This window comes from Python bivittatus, unplaced genomic scaffold, assembly GCF_059951505.1.
Source record: "Python bivittatus isolate LINGU-HERP-01145 unplaced genomic scaffold, Pbiv_v1 ctg000030_np1212, whole genome shotgun sequence".
Taxonomy (NCBI): Eukaryota; Metazoa; Chordata; class Lepidosauria; order Squamata; family Pythonidae; genus Python; species Python bivittatus.
In genome coordinates this window covers 3,670,419-3,690,210 of record NW_028277031.1, presented here as the reverse complement: position 1 = coordinate 3,690,210, position 19,792 = coordinate 3,670,419, and the positions used below count along the sequence as shown (strand labels likewise).

Below are 19,792 nucleotides of genomic sequence, written 5' to 3'. Positions count from 1 at the left end.
TCTTATCCACTAAGAGAACTAACTCTTGACCCACCAAATGTTCCGAAAACACAGATTGCTTGTTTTGAATTCTAACCCTTGAAACGGTTCCAGCAGAAGGCTTTGGATCTCAGTAAGAACCTCCCTTTATAACAACGGTCTTCTACCCAATTGATCCAAGAGGTTTGCTCAACATGCAACCCACTGCTGGAGAAGTAAAGCCATGTTTTCTTTGCTGGAGAAACAGAGACAACTGAATGAACATGCCAGTGACAGGGCTAAAGTCTTTTTTCTTTTTTTAATTTTATCAAATAGATCTGTACAAAAGTTAGCATTACTTAGTCAGAAGCCAGTGAACAGAACAGATAACTGACAACCTTCAAACTTTATACAGAAAAATAGATTGCATAAGAAGGTTTCCATCTTCAGCCCCACTCTCTTTTGTGCTCCAAGCCCACCTCCCACAAATATGCATTTTAAAGGAAAAGGTGAAAACGAAAACAAACCCAAGAATACGAAACATAGAAAAGATAAGCTAAATAATCTCTGAAAGTTTAAAGGTTCATAAAGATTTGTTTTTCTCTGAAAAGGCACAATGTTACCATTAGAATAGATGGTTGTTATATGCTCAGCATACAAAGCAACGAATATCAACAAAATGATTAGCCTACATCTAAGAATTAACCAAAATGTAGTGGAGAATGTTAATTTTCACAGCTTTGATGAATAACATCTGGTTCTTAAATAGGGCAATATTAAAGTGAAACTCAATGTGTAAATTCTGCTAAAACTGACGTTTCTTTAAGAAGAAGAAAAAAGCTGGGCCCCTCAGGCCAGTTCAAAAATGTAATAACATTTTCAAAAATAATTTTGTAGATCGAACTTAGCTTACAATGGGAAGAGAACCTATTAACATTTCCTTTTTCCATATTTAATTTCATACAAATTCAGCGAGATAGAGTGAATTCACTCCAGAGTCACATTTTGCCAGTACAGAAAGGAAGTTCCAGTGAAGGAATCACAGTGCAAAATATCAGGTTGCACCTGATTCCTCCGGCAGATTTTTTTATTTTCCCTTGAAAGATCCACGGATACAACTCTGGCCAGAAGCCCGTAACACACTTCACCAGGTAAGATATTGCATCTCTTTTCAAATGTGCAACCCCTTGCACGATATTTTTGCACGTGTGAAATTCCTAGCTGTGGCACAGAGGAATTTGGCTCGCCAAGCTGGTTTCGGTGAAGGCACTTCAGAGATGCTGCCGCAGCGGCTCAAGTGGGTCAGTCCCCCCACCAAATTGAGTGTGTTCAGTTAGTTTGATAGAAGTATCAATTCTGAGCCCCATTTGGCTCCAGCCCCCTGCTACTTGATGGGCAACGGATAAAAAAGGTGTTTAGAAAAAGCTGACTCCATCAAACCTCTCTAAATAAAAATAAATGTTAAAAATAAATGTTTAGAAAGCACTGGTATGGAGGCCCACTGCTTATTTCTGGCTGGGACACCATCAAAGGGAAGAAAATATCACTTCATCTGCAGTACCAAATATCAAGGTCGCCCGGTGACTCTGAGATGGAAAAAACGAGTCAGTGCCAGGAATTCACATTTACAATCCGTACCTTCAGGTGGCCAGAGTCCTGCAAAACCAGGATCAGACCTAGGGTGGGCTCCCACTACATTTTAAGGTGCGTCTTCTTCTAAGCAGGATACGCAGCACTGGCCATGGTGGCCTGGTTCTCCCAATTTACCAAGCCATAAATGATGATTTAGAAGCCGCACAGCTAAGCTCCCATCATCAACTGGGATGCATTCGGTTGTTCCAGTGGCAGTCTACCTCAAGTTCCAGGTGTGAGGGACAAACAATGGGGAGCGGCCATCACCTTTAGGTCCTACTTCATCACACCTGGAAGTGAGTGTTAGGCAGAAGCAGCCTGGCACGCCTTTCGCTCAAATGCCATGTGAACTCTGCCACTGAATGAACTGCTCACTTTTTCTCCACCTTTCAGGTTCCTGCATTATCATTGTTTCTTCTGAAGCATTTCTAATTTTCCTTTCTGACGGACCTTAAATGCTTTTTTCCTCTTTTTAATGAATAATTGGGGGGATGGGAAAACTCCTCCACTAGTTTATGCACCATAAAGACTTTTATTTTATTTAAATTCTACCTCTTGCACAGAATTACTTCATTAATTAAAAGGACAAAAATTAGATAGAACATAAATACATATTTAACAGATTTACCCCCAAACAATGACAAAAAATATATATATATATCACCGTGCTTTTTTAAGCTTCCAAACAAAATGTTAATTACAGCCAAACCTTGCTCAGAAGAACTCTCAACTAAAATTAAGAAATGCTGACATTAGTTGGTTGGTTGGTCCCAAAAGATTCTTGAATGGTCCCTCAGTACTGTTAATTGAACACTTAGGATTTAAAAAACCTACAAGGGTTTTTGTGCAAGGCTGATCTGTCCCTACTTTGCAACAAACCCTTAAGCACCATCTTCACCTTGACTTTTGCAGAGTCTTGGACGCAAAACCCAAACTTATCGCCAAGTCCTCACAGAGGAGTTAGAAAGTATCATCCTTCATCTATTCAAGAGCAATCATTGGTCCAGATGTTATTTAGTATTATTTACAATTCGTAATAAACAAAATAGAACTCTGTCTTGGAAAATCTAAGAGATTCTGGAGGGAACGCCCAGGCATATCGACAAAACAGGAGGCACTTCGGACCATGCAACAATGCTCCATTATGGTTCTTCTTCTATTATTATTATTATTATTAATTATTATTATTATTATTATTATATTTCTTTGCTCCATCTTTGTTTCTGTGTAGTGCATACTTTTGAAGGCTGGTGGGGGAAGACCTCAAAAAATCAGCTCCTTCCATCAGCTCAAGGCCTTGTCAGGGTTGTGTAGACTGGCTGGTCCCAGTTCGCACTGGGGCTGTGAGAAGGGGGTATGGACAGGCTGTTAAGGATGGGGGTGGCATACGGCCGGCGAGAGGAATGGAAATACGGGTACTGGTAAATGCTGGAAGGGTAGCCCGAGTAGGGGTTGTAGTAGTTGGAACTCTGAAGATCTGTGTAGTCACATTGGGAACTGGAAAAAGAACCTGTGGCTGTGCTTGGGGAAACGGTGGTGGCACACGCCTGAGCGGTATAGGATCCATAGTCCGAATGGGTTGGAGAGTTGTGGGGCTGCTCACTGTAATGGCTTGGGCTGAGCTGTTCGGTCTTGATATGAGGCCTCTGCTGGCTGGTTTCACTGGAAGAAGGGGACGCAGATGCAGGGCTCTTGTGAGTCCATCCCTGGGTGGCTCCACCAGTGTTGCCGTTGGCTGAATGAGAGTAAGAAGTCCCATAAGATCCTGCTGTGGAGTTCTGCCCATGACTGGCTGGCATGGCAGAGTGGCCATTGAGTGGCAAGTACTGGTCAAATTCATGGATGTCAAACGCCTCCATGTTGTTGATGACCTCACTGCTCAACTCAGAGATATCCACGTTGCTAAAATCAATGTTCTGCCGACCACTTTCCATGAGCCGCCGGCCCTCGTGCTTCAGCTCTTGCTTGCTCCCAGGGTGTAAGTCAGTCTTAGGGGTGGTAGGTGGCGTAGGAGGTCCATGAGGCTGCCCTAGAGAAAGTGTATTTAAAACATGGTCATCATCTTCAAGGGGAAGATGGTTTAGCTTAAACACCAGCCCTGAACGATGTACGGTGATCTTATTCAATAACAAAAATTAAACAAGAAGTTGACCTGCAGGAAAGCCAAGGATCAGCCGCTGGCTTCACCTTTATTTCCAAGAATGCTTTGGAAATCCTCCTAGGTCTGCTAACAAAATATGAAAGAGGCTAGGCTGCAGCCTAGCCCATTATTTCTATATGCACCCACCTACCAGGAAAATGACCAAGTTAAGCTGGGATGAAGAAGAGCAGGTGGGGCAAGTGGCAAAAGGAAAGGTGAGGAGCAACCTGACAAGTTTGCTTTCTGGACAACGTGGCCTTACGATGGGCCATACTCCTGTGGCAACCATTTGGCAGAGTGCCTACAGAATGAGCTTAGAATTCCAGATGTGCTAAGCACAGGGACTGTGGGGGAGACAAAGTAAGAGTTGACTCTATACTTACTAGAAAGTGGAGTGGAATATCCAAAGCTACCTTCTACCATTCCCACCTTTGGTCCACCTAGCTCAATACTGTCTCATCTGATAGGGGGATTCTCCTACATTTCAGCCAAGGGTCTTTCCAAACCTACAAGACATCAAGGATAGCATCTGGGACCATTGGCCTATATAGCAAACGTTAGCCTAACGGCTTTCCAAACCCTACATGTCTATTTTGTGAACTGCATACAGAAGAGACTTCCTCCTCAAGGTTTTTATAACAGTCTCTCTGATGGACATGGGGAACACGAAGCCAGAGATGGAGTGGACTCTCTGCAGACAGTTTCGGAAAGCCACTCTAGGTATAAGCAGCTGCAAGGAAGAGGAAACAGAAGCTATCGGGATAACAAGAAGTTGCCAAACTGTTGAGCACGAGCCAGCTGGAAGGACTATGCCGTGCATCTATCGAGAGCTATTATGACCAACGTCTGTACTAGTTTGTACTAGTTTTGCAAAGTTAAACTGAGTTTGCACTTCGATGAATGAAGTTAGTCTAAATCTGTCATGTGAATGACAAATTTAGGTGCCCCTATTGTTTTATGGTAGTTTTGTGGTTTTTTTATTGGCTTTTCTGGTTTTTATGATATAAACTGCCAGGAGTAAGTCAATTTAATAGAAGAGCATGCAAACGCATGCAGACGTCCATCAAATCTTCACACTCATTCAAAGGTGCCAGACTGGAAGCCCCAGATCCATTCCATGGATTTGAATGAACCACATGAGACATTTTGGAGAGGTTGGGAAAAGAATGGAAGGAAGGGGAGACATAATCAAGGGACAGAAGGCGAGTCTGTTGCCAGCTCATCTCATAAGCAGCAACTCAGCCCAGGTGGGGAGAAACCCATTTCAGATCATGCAAATGAACTCCCTAGAAAGGAAGCCGGGAAATTGCTCTTGCGGTTTCCAGGATTCTGCATTTGCCCCTAATTCTAGCACTGAAGAGACCTTATTGAAATCTAACGCTCGCTTCCTTGGTCTTGCCCGGCTGATGGCAAGAACTGCATTTTGAACTGAATTTTTCTTTTCATGGAAGCTTCACACAGCCCTTGCATAACGTGCATGTCTGCACCCACACATATGCCAGGGAATGCTCTGAAGCTGACAAGGGCAAATGCTTGTAGAAATCTGAGCAGGTGGTCTGAACAGCAGCAAAAGCTACTGATGATTTTACATGCCAGAACTGCATGATCACCAAGACACTCTTGCTTTATAACGAGGATAGATAAGACATCAACACTCTATTGCAGTGTTTCTCAACCTTAGCGACTTTAAGATACGTGGACTTCAACTCCCAGAATTCCCCAGCCAGCATGGCTGGCTGGGGAATTCTGGGAGTTGAAGTCCACGTATCTTAAAGTCGCTAAGGTTGAGAAACACTGCTCCATTGTGACTGGAGAGGCAGGAGAAGGTCCATCCCACTTCCCCCTTTCCTATTTTTTTTAAAAAAATATGTTATTGTTGCAATAAGCACAGCAGAGACCTAAAATGCATTTTTCATCCATTTCCTACTGAAAATTCATTTGCCACCTAATTTCAGTATCAAAGTACTGTGATTTCTTCGGAAGCTGCAAAAAAACCCAACCCAAACCGGGAAGGAGTTGCACACAGCATAAAAACCCGTCCTTTTTAAGCTGCTGGATTCCAGTTTCAAGGTGGAGCTTTTGACTATTGGCCTCTCCACACTCCTTTTAAAAATATTCCTGCCATGCAACCGAAGGAAAACAAAGGGGAGGACAAGGAAGTTTCTTATTGGGGAAAATACACAAGCCAGCTAAACTACAAGCTGATCTATTCTTGAGAAAAATAGGAAAATGCTGGCAGAGTGATCTCTTGCCCTGCAGTGTGTCATGTCTGGATGAACCTGCCTCTCTTGGCCATGGAAATTACCCGCAAACATATGAAGGAAAAAAATGAACGCGTGGTGATGTATTGCAGCCGATTATGGCTTGTGCCGCAGGTGGTCACAGAGCCATGCTAGACGTTTGGTTGCCATAGACTAACCCCAGAGGATGCATAAAGGTGTCCATGTGGGCCCTGCTCCCAAGCCCCCTTGGAAGGAAAAGGAGAACCGAGTGCAAGAGCTTTCCACAAACACATTCAGAGCTCCCCAATCCCAAAAAGGGAGCATGCTTGTAGCCCTCAGCTCTGGAGCTGAGAACAGATCCCCTAGGTCTTGGCTTTATGCCCAGGAGCAGAAGCCAGGAGTGGAGAAATCCCAGCTTTCTCGCAAAAAAGACCGTGAGTGGAACAGAAGCAGAGGAGAAACTGCCAATTTTGTAGACAGGAAAAGAGGGGGTAGTCTCATATTGTACCCTGTGCTGGCAAAGGCGTCCGGGACAGCTCCAGTCAAAAGGCTGGGAGTCCATGGCGCGCATCCTGCAAACGCCACAATCCTGTTCTGCATCAAGCAAGGAGAAAGGCTGCAGAGCCCTGATGGAGAAGGACGTGCACGCTACCAAATGTGAATGAATGAGTGAGTGAGTGAGTGAGTGAGTGAATGAATGAATGAATGAATGGATGGGTTTTTTCCCCAAATATTCCAGAACCGAGCCTTTCTTTTCCCACAACGTTCATTCCCAAATTAGAAGGAAATGCCACCAAATGGGTGCACTTGAAAGATGGGCAGAGCTGCAGAGTCTCCACTTGCATTCATGCCATTGGGTGTTTCCCATGACCTCTTACCTGAGGCGTCCAAGGTAAGCACATTAAGGGTTCTGCCCCTGAGCAAAGACTCCTCTCTTCCCTTACCTGTGTGGTCGCCGGGGTGATGCGCTTCACTCATGGAGCCCAGCCCTGAGTCTGCTTTGTAGATCTGGGTTCCTCCGTGATGGTTCAGCTCAGCTCCTGAATCTGAATCGCTCTGGCCGGCTTTGACGCTTTTCCTCCGGCGTGGTTGGTATTTATAGTCCGGGTGATCCTTTTTATGTTGAACTCTCAATCGTTCAGCTTCCTCCACAAAGGGACGCTTCTCATTTTCACTCAGCAAACTTTAAAAAGAGAGGAAAACTAAATCAGTCATTCATAGATGTTTTAGACCCAACTGAAGTCTGACGTTCTTATGTCGTCCCAAGGTGGCATAAGAACCTAAGAACATAACCAGGGTTAACCAGATCAGATCGAAGGGCCCATCTAGTCCAACAGTCTGTTCTCACAGTGACCAACCAACTGCACGAGGAAGCCTGCTGGTCTCCTGGCAGATGGCCTTCAGAGGTAATCCCATTGCCATTAAAGCTAATAGCCATCGATCCCCATGACTTCTGTGAATTCATCCAACCCTTTTTTGAAACCAACCAAGCTGGTAGCCAGCATCATACTGCGGTAGCGAATTCCAAAGCTGAATTGCATGTTGTGTAAAAAAATATTTCCTTTTGTATGTCCCGATTCTTCCAGGATTCAATTTCATTGGGTGACCTCTAGTTCTAGTCTTTTGGGAAGGGGAAAACAGCTTCCTCTTGTCTACTTTATCCGCACCACACATAATTTTGTACACCTCCATCATATTCTCTCTCATTCACCTTTCTAGGCTAAAGCCCCAAATGTTGCAACCTTTCTTCATAATGAAGCTGCTCCACCCCCTTGGTCATCTGAGTTGCCTTCCTCTGAACCTCCTCTAGCTCCACTGTAGAGGAGCTTTACAAGATGTGGTGACCAGAACTGTGCACAATATTCCAGATGCGGTCACACCAGTGATTCATATAAGGGCATTATAATATTGTGTCATGGTATGTGAGAATGACCTTAGGAGACAGGGAGAAGTGATGCAGCCAAGGGAACAGTCAGATAAAAGGCAGCTTAGCCTGCAGCAGGAATATGGGTGGGGCAAGAGGCTCAGAAGGGACCCTCCCTAGTTTCTTGGGCTGTAAAGGCAACAGAGCGAGAAATGTACTTTCAGACTTGCAAGATTCTGTTAATGTAACCTTACAATATAGTAGAATTAGTTCATCTGGCCGTGCTTCCTGTCTCACAGGGCTGACAGACTGGCATCTCTTTTCAATATCATTTATTAACCCAAACAATACTGTTGACCTTTTATGTACCGCAGATGCACACTGTGTTGACATCTTCATTGAACTGTTTATCGTTACTCCAAGATTTCTTTCCCCATCAGTCTCGGCAGGCTCTGATCCCCTTAGTTTGTATAAGTAGTTAGAATTTTTGGCGGCAAGGTGCAGGCGACATGAGGCTCCCATTCCTCTTCTCAGTGGAACCCTAAGACCAGTTCAACTGCCTGTCAAAATGGAAAACGATCTCCAATGCATAGCTCAATCGTTTTATTTGATGAAAATAAACAACTAACCCAGCTAGTATTTCGCTTCCCTTAACACGCTTTTCACAACTGAGATACACCTCAAATGCCCTCAAACCAACTCCCCATGACCTACGTCACTAAATCCTTGGTCAGTTGCACCCCATTCTCCAGCAGTGCACAACAAAAACGTTCACAATACCATCTGGCCTGTAATTTGACAGACAATAATATTCAAGATGGCTTCTGAAAAAGTTCAAAGAGTATATTTAAAAAAACAATAACAACAGAACTGTCAAAGGCATTTCAGAACACTCTTAATAAATGACTTGGCCTTTAAAATGCTTGAACAGGGTTTGTTGTTTTGCTGCCAGCAGCAACAAACAAACAAACAAACAAACAAATAAATAAATAAAGCAGCAATACAACCAAGGAACAAGTTAGCGTGTGCGTGGCTCTGTCTGAAATCAACAGAACTATTTAACTTTGGCTGGATTTTATGGCCAAGACTTAATGTTAACCTTCCCCTAATCCTGTACCATCCAGATGTGATGTGAACCTCATGGCTGGAATTGTTGCAATTCCAATTGTTGCAACATCTGAAGACTATCAGGTTGGAGAAGACCACCATGACCAACATCCCCTGAGATACAGCAGAAATATTTACTTTCTGCTCCAGAAGCTGACCTGGACCTGGGATCCCATAAATTAAGCTCTGCTGACAATACTATCTCACTCCAACGTCATGGGCTGTACCAGCTTCATCCCAATCGGAACAACAGAACCCAAATTAAAACATTTGGGCAGACAAGCCTTTGTTTCCTCAGTTTTCTTAAAGAGAGAGAGAGATTACTGTCTACCTCTCAAATGTCCAAAACGTCCAGATGAAGAGAAACTGGCTTGGCTACAATACTGCAATCCTGTAGTTATTTACTTGGTAGCAGAACCAACTGGACTCAACAGAGCTTGTTCTGGAGTCAAGAAACACAAGAACACAACCTTCAGCTTACTTTTTTGCACAAGGCCCACTAACTTCTGAGTAAGCACTACCGCATCAACTACGGTAGATTTTCTTTTCCAGATTTCAACACGCAAAGGTCAATAGCTCCTCAAACGATTCGGAACCAAACCGCCTCGTGCTGTTCTTGGGCGACGATCCTCCTCCACAAATATGCCACAGAAACGCCTTGATTGCAGCGTGTAGATATCATCCAGCGTGACAAACTGCAGCAGTCATCTTGGTGGGCTTTGCATGCAGCCCAAACAGCTGGAAGCGCCCCTTGTCCATCTTTTGGCAGCCTTTGAAAAATGCTCAAAAGCCCCTTCGAGAAGACAACCCACCTTAAGGAGAACATCTGTTCCCACCCCTTTTAACAACAGTTGTGATGTTGGAGGGCGAGTGGCACCGATTTCAGACTCCTGCCTTGAATGCCCGGTTGATCACACAATCCAGCTGCCCGTTTCTGAGCAGCATTTGCAAGCAGTTGACATATTTTTAGGTTGTGTAGCTCCACAAGAGGAACAAAAAACTGCCTGGAGATTTCCAAACAGTACGACTGCTCTGTGTTAGAGTTCAGAGCTTCAGCTTGAACGACAGGATAAAAGATAATTGCAATGTTTTTTATACCTACTGAAGCTGAGAGCAACGCTGTTACTGCATCTGTCTTCCATTTGACTGCAGATGGGATGAATTTAGGACATTCGTACTTCACTGTACTTTCATTTTCCTGCTGCTGTCCTTTTTTCATTTCACTTCATTTTTTATCATTTGTTATAAGCCTCCCCAAAGAACATCAGCACGAGCGGTCATTTTTTCTCGTCTCCAAAGAGAATGCAGTCTAAGTAAATGGGAACTTCTATAAATTACTCTTTAAAAAATCATACTTGATAATCTTATTTATCTCTGTTATTTCTCCTGTTCATATACACTTTTGATTTGCTTTTTGACTAGAGAACTGAAATGAAAATGCTAAGTTCAGACGACAAGATCTTTACAATAGAGTTTTATACATGTCTACTCAGAAGTAAAACCCAGGGAGTCAGTAGGGGTCACAACAGAGAGACATACAAAACCGCACTGTTAGTGTTAGAAGGTGACAAGGCTGTGTGAAGAAGGGTGCTGTCAAAATGACTAAAAAATACCAGCACTTGGAGTGTATGGTTGTTTGCTTACAAAGTCCTTTTAAATTTAGCTAATCTTTCAGAAAACTGCAATTTTTTATAACGGCAAATAAAACAGCAGATAAGATACCCCTAAACATTTGATTTCCATAAGTTCATGCCAGTTAAATGCACTTGAATACAAAATACAGGATTTGATCAAGGTAGTCTTCCTAAAGCACGTTAAATCCACGACCGCCTAAAAACCAGCCTAGAGAACCGGCACGGCGAGGACCACCGTGGCATCGACTGGATCCCAGGGGCTCAATAGATCCACTGTTCAAATTGCAACTGAAAGAGTGCAAGCCCAGGGTACGCCAAGAGTCAGACCAGCGTGGCTCAAAACATCTTCTTCAAAACCCCGTGGCAGCAAAAGCCAGTTTTGGCCCACCTTCCAGTTGCAGGAGGCAGACAAACGTTTCAAGGCTGGAGCGGATGAGGCAAAATGGAGCAAGTGTCTCAAATTACGCACCCCCATTTCATTCTGATCCCCGGAGCAAATCTGCTTTCGGTATGTGCTTCATTTCAAAATGCCTTTTCAAAGCGCTGCTCGCACTAGGTCCCACTTACGTTTTCTGGCATCTCCGGATTACGCCCATCCATCATGCTGTGGGCAATCCAGGAAGACCACAAGATAAATGTTTCCAAGTTTTGTGAAGTGGCCCAAGATCTCTGATTCTCTCTGACTGATTCTGACCATATTTTCTGCAGGGCACTTTGGACTGCCACCAGGGAGAGGATTACAGTAGCTCAAGCCTTGAAAAGTCTTCCACACAGTACTGCTTTCTTCCTTCTTCTCTAGCTATGGCCCAAACTGGCAGCAGGATTAATCTTAATTATTTATTAAGCATTTATCACTAAGTATACTCCAGACATGGAAGAAAACAAGAATTAATACAGTACATTACAGTCAATGATAACCTCAAAGTGTAAAATAAGGAGCCCCTAAACTAAAAGGTCCATGACATACAACATTTACCTCTATACATTCAAAGGAACAAGTAAGAATGCATCTGTTTTAAAGTGACTTCAAGAGAGCTCATGAAGAAAAGGCGTTTTGGTGCTTTTTTAAAACTTTAGGTGACCCAGTTCCAAGCATAAACCTGGTGCAAGTCTATACCAAAGAACTGGAGGCAGATGAGGAAAAGTTCTCAGCCTTGAACTCACTTTGGGGTTAACTGAGAAGGAAACAGCAATTTATTTAGGGCAACAGAACTGCACGTGTCTTCAGCCAAAAAATGGCGCTACGTCATGCCTAAGAGACTTGGATGTCAGAGTATCTCTAGGGAGTATAACCTTGCTGACACTACGAAGGATTTGTGAGTGGATGACCAGCACAGAAGATAGAAATGACAGAAGCAGAACATTCAGGCACAGAGCAGGAACTTTCCACCCCCATAAACACCAACACACACACACACGTAATACATTGTAAAACAGGCCACGTTATTTCAGATTCACAGCAATGTCCAAAGGAACAAATTGTTGCTGGATATATTCAATCTTTAATCTAATGGAAAATAAAACTCAACACTTTTGACTACGATCATGCATAACAATGCTCTCGCTTAAACAAAACCAACAGGAATCTTTTTGGTTACGTGTTTCATTCCTTGCGTTAGCTCTCCCCAACGCAGTGCCTTCCGGTTGGGTTGACTTTAAGGTCCCACGCTGGCTGAAGATTACAACAACCAACATCCCACATATTTGAAAGGTGTCCGACTGAGAAAGGCTGAACTGTAATGACCCAATATAAATATTCTGAAGCAGTTGGGCTGCGGAGTAGGAACAGAGGGTGGGGGGAAGAGAGGAAGAAGTAGTTCTCTCTGCCTGAAGAGTCATCATCTCCACTGACGATGCCTTAGAGGTCACATCGGCTTCCAAAATAAATTTCTCCCCGTTAGTGTGTCTGCGTGCACAATTATTTATATGCAAGGGGTAAATACATTTACGTCAAAGAGAGTTTAGCATTCACAACCTGCCTTAAAAACAGTGGCGCAAATCTTCCCAGGATGCACTCCAGATCCCTATCCTGAAGCTTCACTTGCTCATCCAGAAATTGCAAAAATAGCTTCTACAAGAAAAAATAGTTGCATCTTGTGATCTTGCTTTGTTGCATGTTTCCACCCACAAATTAGTTTCCAGTTTCACAAAACTGAAGTTACCATCTTCCCCCTGGAAGTAAGTCTCACTAAGGTCAGTGGGCTTATTCTGAGAAACTATACAGAAAAATCTTCTCTTGAGGGAAAGCTTGAGAGTTAGAAAGGGCCCTTGAGGCCTTAGAGTGCTCAGAGCGGAGGCCCAAATTAAAACATCCCCATGAGAGAGCTGTCCAGGCTCTTTTTCAACACATCCAGCGAAGAGGAGCCACTACCCTTCTGGGTCACCCAGAATTCTTTTTATCTTTAGGATTTTTTCCTCCTAAAACCAGAATCTGCTTTCCTGTAACTCAAGGTCGTTCTCCTGTGTCCTATATTCTGGAATGATGGAGAGCAGGTCTTATTAACCCCTTCAAATCTAGACAAAGGCTAGCCTATCTTTCCAAAGGTGAAAGCCACCTACTTCCTTCAACCTCTCCTTGTAAGACTTGGGTTCCAGTCCTCCAAACATCTTCCCTGCCTTTCTTTGCCCCTCTTCCAGTTTCTCTGAATCTCTTTCAAGATGTGGGGGTCTGACTGGAAGAGAGGGGAACCAGGGCACCCTATGATTTGGAAACTCTTTTTGTAAGCAGTGACATCAGTGACTTTACAAGGCACACTGGCGAACCTGTAGAGGGATTCATCTCTGTGTATTTTGCATGTGCTTCAACAATGTATTTGCATCTATAACATTTCTGTCTCACTCCCCCCCCCCCCCACACACACAATAGTTCAGGACTTGGAGTTTTTCCTCTTCCCATCACATCTTTCTCTTCTGCACTATACAATGGCTAAGCAAATGATGATGGCCAGGCAAGGGTTCAACCAAATTTCACACTTGGTGCCCTCTCTGTTCCAAATCTAGGGTGCACGCAAGTTGCAATAACTAAAGATAGATGCTCGTCTATCTTCTGAATATGAAAACACCACTGTGCCCACATTTCTAGGCTAGACAAGCTTATTTTGCGGCCCGGAGAAAAGGTCACCTCGAGCCTAGAATTTCCTTCTAGCATCAGATTCAGCAAAGGACAAAGCCTGGTATCCTGAAAAATGCTCTTTATCCTTGGGATAAATATGCCCCCAAAAGAAGTACAACCCAGAAGCACGAAGTCTCTTCCTCAACATCCCACAGCAACTTGATTCCTTCCAGGGCAAACAGCATTGACTGATTTGTAACCACTAGAAAGATGTAGGTTTATCACGCAACTGGATGATCAGACCTGTTTGTGTGTTTAGGTCCACAGCTGTAAAAGTTACCTGTTCTGAACTTGGGATATTACTCACTCTGATTTCTCTCCAGCTACTTTCAGAAATCTCCCTTAAGCCATCATAAGATTTCTTTTTGGCTTCTCACCTGTGCGACTGCAGAGGGTAAACCATGGCTTATGGCTTAGCAAGTCATGCAAACCCAGCCAATTGTGATTCACTCAACAAATGGTGGCTTACAGTGCAATGTCTGGACCAGATCATCACTGATTGCACAACCCAGCTCCACTGGAAATCATAAGAAGTCAAGGCTGGATGAGAAAGCTGAAAACTGGGATGATCCACCTATATTCACACATAGGGCAAGTGCCTGCGTGAACCGGTGCTAAAGCAGCAACAACCTTCTCTATCTTGCTGGAGGTAAATACATCCTGTAGTTCCATGCAGAGAACTGCTCTGAGCCGGGGTGGGAGGGGGGAGACCTGGAATTTCCTCCAGAGGGTGAAAAAATTCTGCAAATATGAACACTTTGCCTTACAGAAAAGAGGATAATGTACCACACCATTAAAAGAGGGAGTTGCAAGGCAAGGAATGCCTGAATAAAATCTCCTCTGAGCAGCAAACTCGCTGGGTGGCCTTGTGCTTTTCTCAGAGTCATGTGAGATATAATGCGGACATAATAACAGGGGGTGGTGGACGCTTTATCGCAACATTGGCTGGGTTCAGACAAGACACTAAGCCATGGCAGGTTTGAACTGCAGCATGCAGAGCAAGCCCTATGGTTGCCTTGGCACATATTGCTGCCATAAACAGAGCATTAAAAAAATACCAAAGCTGGAGTCACACACATGCTTGTTTGAGACCAAAGAAACTGATGATAGCGGACAGAAATAAAGTAATTCCATGATCTATTCTATCTTAATGCCAAATAGCATTCTTGTAACCTTCCAGTTTGTTTGTCTGGTTATTTATTCCATCTATACAGCCACCCATCTTACATGTGTGGCTCTGGGCAGCTCACAAAGTTAAAAACTAAAAATAAAACACATGTAAATAAATAACAAAAAAAAACCAGTACCAAAACCCAGTAAAAAACATTTAAAGCAATTAAAAAACAATAAACCATAAACATTACACTTAAGGAGAATGGGTGGCATATCCCCTATTTATCTATTCTATATTGAATCTGCTCTGTGCTAAGGGTTTTCTGGATGGCTTCAAAAGAATTCATTTTCAAAGAACACTAAAACGGTAAAATACATCAATAAAGGGGAGAGGGGAGAAAACAAAGCCATAACAGCCTGTTATTCCCATCTAAGGCAAGCAATTCGTGTAAAAACAAAATGGTTTCTTTGTAGGTTTCAAAAAGTTGCTTCAAAAAGTGTAGTTAAAGAAAGCCAGTTCTCTGACTCTTTAATTTTAACGATGGCGAGTGAGGGTGGCCTGAGAGAGAAAAAAAGAAACCGGCTTTTATTAAAGCAAATATTGAACCGCACCAAACTGAGTTCTTCTAACTACCCCATTCATTTATTAGGGGTCTAATTTCTGACTGAGCGCCAGGTTTAGAAAAAGAGGATGAGCTTCCAGAAACTTAGATAAACAGAAATACTGTATATATAAAGCGAGTATAAACGCCACTGTGTTTTCATAGATCGGCCAGGATCCTAAGCCTGCAAATTACAAACCAGGGAATGGGTAAACGCGTCCTTTCCACCCTCAATAGATTTGTTCCAATGTGCTACAGCCTCACCAGGGCTTCCCTGTAACTCAAGAGCAACGAAGGTTCACAACAAATCCTGAGCGCCAGGCTAATGCAGAATTCCAAAGGGGCAGCTGCTCTGAGCTTGCTCCAGCAAAACAAAGGAACTCTTGTGGCACCTGAAAAAAAAAACTGCAGCCAGGCGTCAGCTTTTGGGGCATCGAGTTCTAGTCCGTGCAAACTTGCCACAATAAATATGTTGGACTTTAAAGTATCCTTTTTCTCCGAGGGAAACTGACAACCGTCCACGGTTTTTTGTTTTTTTTTAATTTTTTTCCAGAGGCAACAAGAAAAGAGATGTTTCAAAAAGTGATCCGATGGAGAAGCGAGAGCCAGGAAAGCTCAAAGGATCATAAAATCGTTAGTCTCTAAGGCGCCACAACCGATGTGTGTGTGTGTTTTAATTCCTGTGACTAAAAGCATCGTTTGGGCTAAGCTCACTTCCAGTTCATACAATGTTTTACATCTTATGAGATACGTCACCTTTGAGGGGTTCATTCTCCTCTTACCCATAAAAGAAAAGAAAATCATTGGTGTTTATTCACATGAATAGTCACTTTGTTAGCAATGAGGTGGGAAGAAATGTCACACAGAGAGCCATGTTCTCATCTATCAGTATGTCACTACCTATAGCTGAAAAGTGAGATCCTCAAATATTCCAGGAACATGGCACTACAACGATGGTTAAAAAAAGAAGACAAAAGGAAGGAAAGAACCCTTTTCTTAGTCCTCCATCCATGTTTTTTTTATAATGCACCATATTTCCAGCTTTGGAAAATCAGTGACCCTTGAAGTCATACCCTTCACACACCAAGTGGATTCAGGACTATCCCTAAAAGTGTCACCCTTCTAACAGGTAGACACCAGCAGCCTTAAAAGCTGAGATTTGGGGGAGGGAGGGATTTAAAGTAAATCCCTTTGAACTTCTAGGAATGTCCCTGATTTGACCCTTAATTTCCTTCCAGCTGTCCTTCATTACCCTGGCTGCACTTTTGATTCCCTCCATGTGTTCCTTAACTTTGGGATTTATCCATGAGAGAGAAGGGGGGTCTCAGAGGCTCTAGCTGGCCCCCCACAGTAGCCCTGGGAAGCCAGAGCAAGTCCAGGCTTGGAAGTTGTAAGAGAATGTTTGGAAACGATTCAGGTTTTACATATACACGCAAGGGTGGATTACATAGCCCCAGTTCCGCTCTGCCCTAGTTCTGAAAATGGTGTCCACTTAAACCCACGGAGCTCCTAACTTTGCAGCCTTCCGACACACAGCTCCCCGTCGTTCATAAAACCGACACGCAACACAACAGGAATTGGCTGCAGATAGAAACCAATTAAAGTTGACCAGTTTTAAATTCTGCTTACTCAGAGAAGTCGGAACGCACCCACTGACCGCCTCACCGAAATCAGAGCAACTTTAAACAAGCGCATCAGCTCGGCCGGCTCCGCGACTTCTTCTGTTCATTGAGAACGGACGCCCTTGGCTTGAAACCAACTGTGCCGGCCCGAGGCTTCCCAAATAGATGGAGACGTAGCTCCCATCGTCCACAGCCAGCCTTTCCCTACACTGCTTGCTGGCGATGACAGAAACCGGTCAAGGCATCCGGAAAACGACCGGGCGGTGAGCTTTGATTTTTAAACGTGCAGATTTGGGCGGAGAAAGTCCGGGGAACGGCGGCGAAAGGCCCAACGCGCCTCGAGTTAAGCGAGCGCCCAGCCGGCCCGACGGCGGGCCCCTCGCTCTCTGGCACCGGAGCGCGAGCGGCGGATCGACTCCCACGTTTTGCAAACCGTTTCCTTTACAGCGCGCTCAGCTAACAGCTCCGGAGAGCGGCGGCGAAGACCGACCGGCCGACGGGTCGCTGCCAAGGTGAGCCGCCCCGCCCCGCCGCCCCAGCCGCCGGCGCTCCCGACCCTCGAGCGGCCGAGCGCCCCCCCCCCCCGCCCGCCGCCGCCGCCGCGCCCGCGCCACTCACCGCCAAAGCTTGCCCAGCGTCTTGCTGAGCTCGGCGTTGTGCAGGTGCGGGTACTGGTCGGCCAGCTTCCTGCGGGCGGCCTGCGCCCAGACCATGAAGGCGTTCATGGGCCGCTTGACGTGCGGCTTGGCCTTCAGCGCCCCGTTGCCCCGCACCGGCATGGGCACCAGGCTCCAGTCGTAGCCCTTCAGCACCTGCGAGACGGCGTCCCGGATGCAGGCGGGGAAGCGCTCGTCCACGTCCCCCGGCTCGCCCTTGGCGGCGCGCTGCGCGGCGGCGGCGGCGGCGCAGCCCGGGGCCGGCGGGGGCCCCTCCGAGCCGGCCGGGGAGGACGGCGCGTCCGAGTCCGAGTCCACGTGCGAGAGGGAGCTGGCGGTGCCGGCCGGGCTGCCCGGCGCCTCCAGGGCTTTGGCGTGCTCCTCGCTCATGTTGAGCATTGGCGGCGCGGGCAGGGGCGCGCGGGGGACGCCGCCGAGCAGCTGCGGGCGAGCCCGGAGCCCCGGACTCGGCGGCCGGCGCGGGGTCCTCCTCCTCCCGCCGCCCGGCTCGCTCCCGCCCGACGCTGGCTGCTCTCCCGTGCGCCCGGGGAACCGACCGCGCCGCCGCCGCCGGAGCGCCCAACCTGCCCGACCGCGCCGCTCGGTCCAAACGCCCCGACGCCGCGGCGGCCAGCGACTTTCTTGCCCGGCGGGGCGAGCCCGCTCCGCCTCCTCCCGCACACCGATTGGCCGGCGGAGAACGGCTACTCTGCATAAAGGGCGGGGCTTCGGATCTCCCGGCTTCTTAAAGCGACCCGGGATCCAGAAAAAATAAAACCGGAGGGTGGAAAGTTGGCAGCTCGCTTGTTTGCCGTTTGGCTGCGTAATAATATAAATCCACGGCTTTCAACATGCCGTAATTTGATCCCGGTTTTAGCCCTAGGCAAACCTAAGAAATATACAGCCTCTTGCGGGTCAGTTCTTTGATGGGTAAGCCGCGCTTTTCTTTAACCATGGTTTCTTGGGTTAGCCAAAGCGCCCAGGTGAGAAGCAAACAATTCAATTGCAGTAGTAACAAGCGGGGGGGGGGGGGGCGGGGAGGAGTATAAAATAGCACTTATTTGGGGAGTAATTTTACTAGACGCCCCTTCCCAATGTGGTGCTGTCCAGACGTGCTGGACCAACACCCATCCTTCCATGGAGCATAGGCTCTGTAGTTCCATACATCCGAAGAACCTCGGTTAAAGGAAGAGCTTTGCTAGACCAGACTAGGCTCCAGAAGTCCACCTAGTGCAGCGCAGGGTCCACGTGGTGGCCAATCAGATACCTCCCCACAGTCCTGCTTCTGACGTCTGGAATTGGACCTTGATTGCCCTGAGTGTGGAGGCTCCACAATTAGTCACCCCTCTCTCTGACTAATCCATGAAAGTCGCAGGGAATCCCCGGCCGTCCTCACACTCCCAGGGCCCGGTGGGATCTCCCTGAGTCACTTCAGTGCCTGAAGTCTCCCTTTCCTGGAGAATCTCCCCTTCTCTTGCCAAGAAAAAACTAATCTCTGCAAATGGTTACTCCTCTACTGCCACTGTGAAGTTAGAGAAAGTAGACCAAATGCAGTCCACAGCAGTTTGTCCCCAAGTAAAGGTCAGAATGTGTTAAAGGTGCTGAACAGAGGGAGAGAGAGCACATTTTACCTAATTGTGGCTCTATTCCCACAACATGCTGACTCCTAGTTAAGTGGACTATGGCTGACTGCACTTACCCAATTGCTTTGGTTCTCACAACCCGCTGAACCACAAACTCACCATTTTAGCGGAACTTATGGTGAGAATACAGCCAGTGATTTTCTTGGTAAATCACAATTGGGTGGGTTCAACCTGTTTTGCACGCCCCAATCCCACAACAAGCATTTCAGCTCCAACCACCAGTTGATTAACCCAGTTGCATAAACCTCAACCTTCTTCTGGCTAGTTCCCACCACCTGCTTATCCACGATTAACCAAATCCTCGTTTGCTTGGATTCTCAGGACACCCACACCCTTGACTAAATGCCCTCGAGCCAAAGCTAAAAAGTAATTAGCTAGTGCCTGGCTGGGATGTTGTGGGAACGCAACATCTCTCCGGTTTGTTTGCGAGTGCAGGAAACGACTTTGCGTTTGGCTGGCAGAAGAGACTGATTTTCGAGGGAGGGAG

General features: G+C 45.8%; 1 protein-coding gene across 1 annotated transcript; it reads right to left on the bottom strand.

The window, feature by feature from the left end:
- Nucleotides 1–268: 268 nt before the first annotated feature.
- SOX8 (SRY-box transcription factor 8) lies at nt 269–18,256 on the bottom strand. The gene is made up of 3 exons (XM_088152794.1): nt 17,625–18,256; nt 6,897–7,135; nt 269–3,619 (listed from the first exon to the last, which is right to left on the bottom strand). The coding sequence occupies exons 1-3, from the start codon at nt 18,059–18,061 to the stop codon at nt 2,880–2,882; spliced, it is 1,416 nt and encodes a 471-aa protein (XP_088008920.1). The 5' UTR covers nt 18,062–18,256; the 3' UTR covers nt 269–2,879.
- Between the last annotated feature and the right edge of the window lie 1,536 nt (nt 18,257–19,792).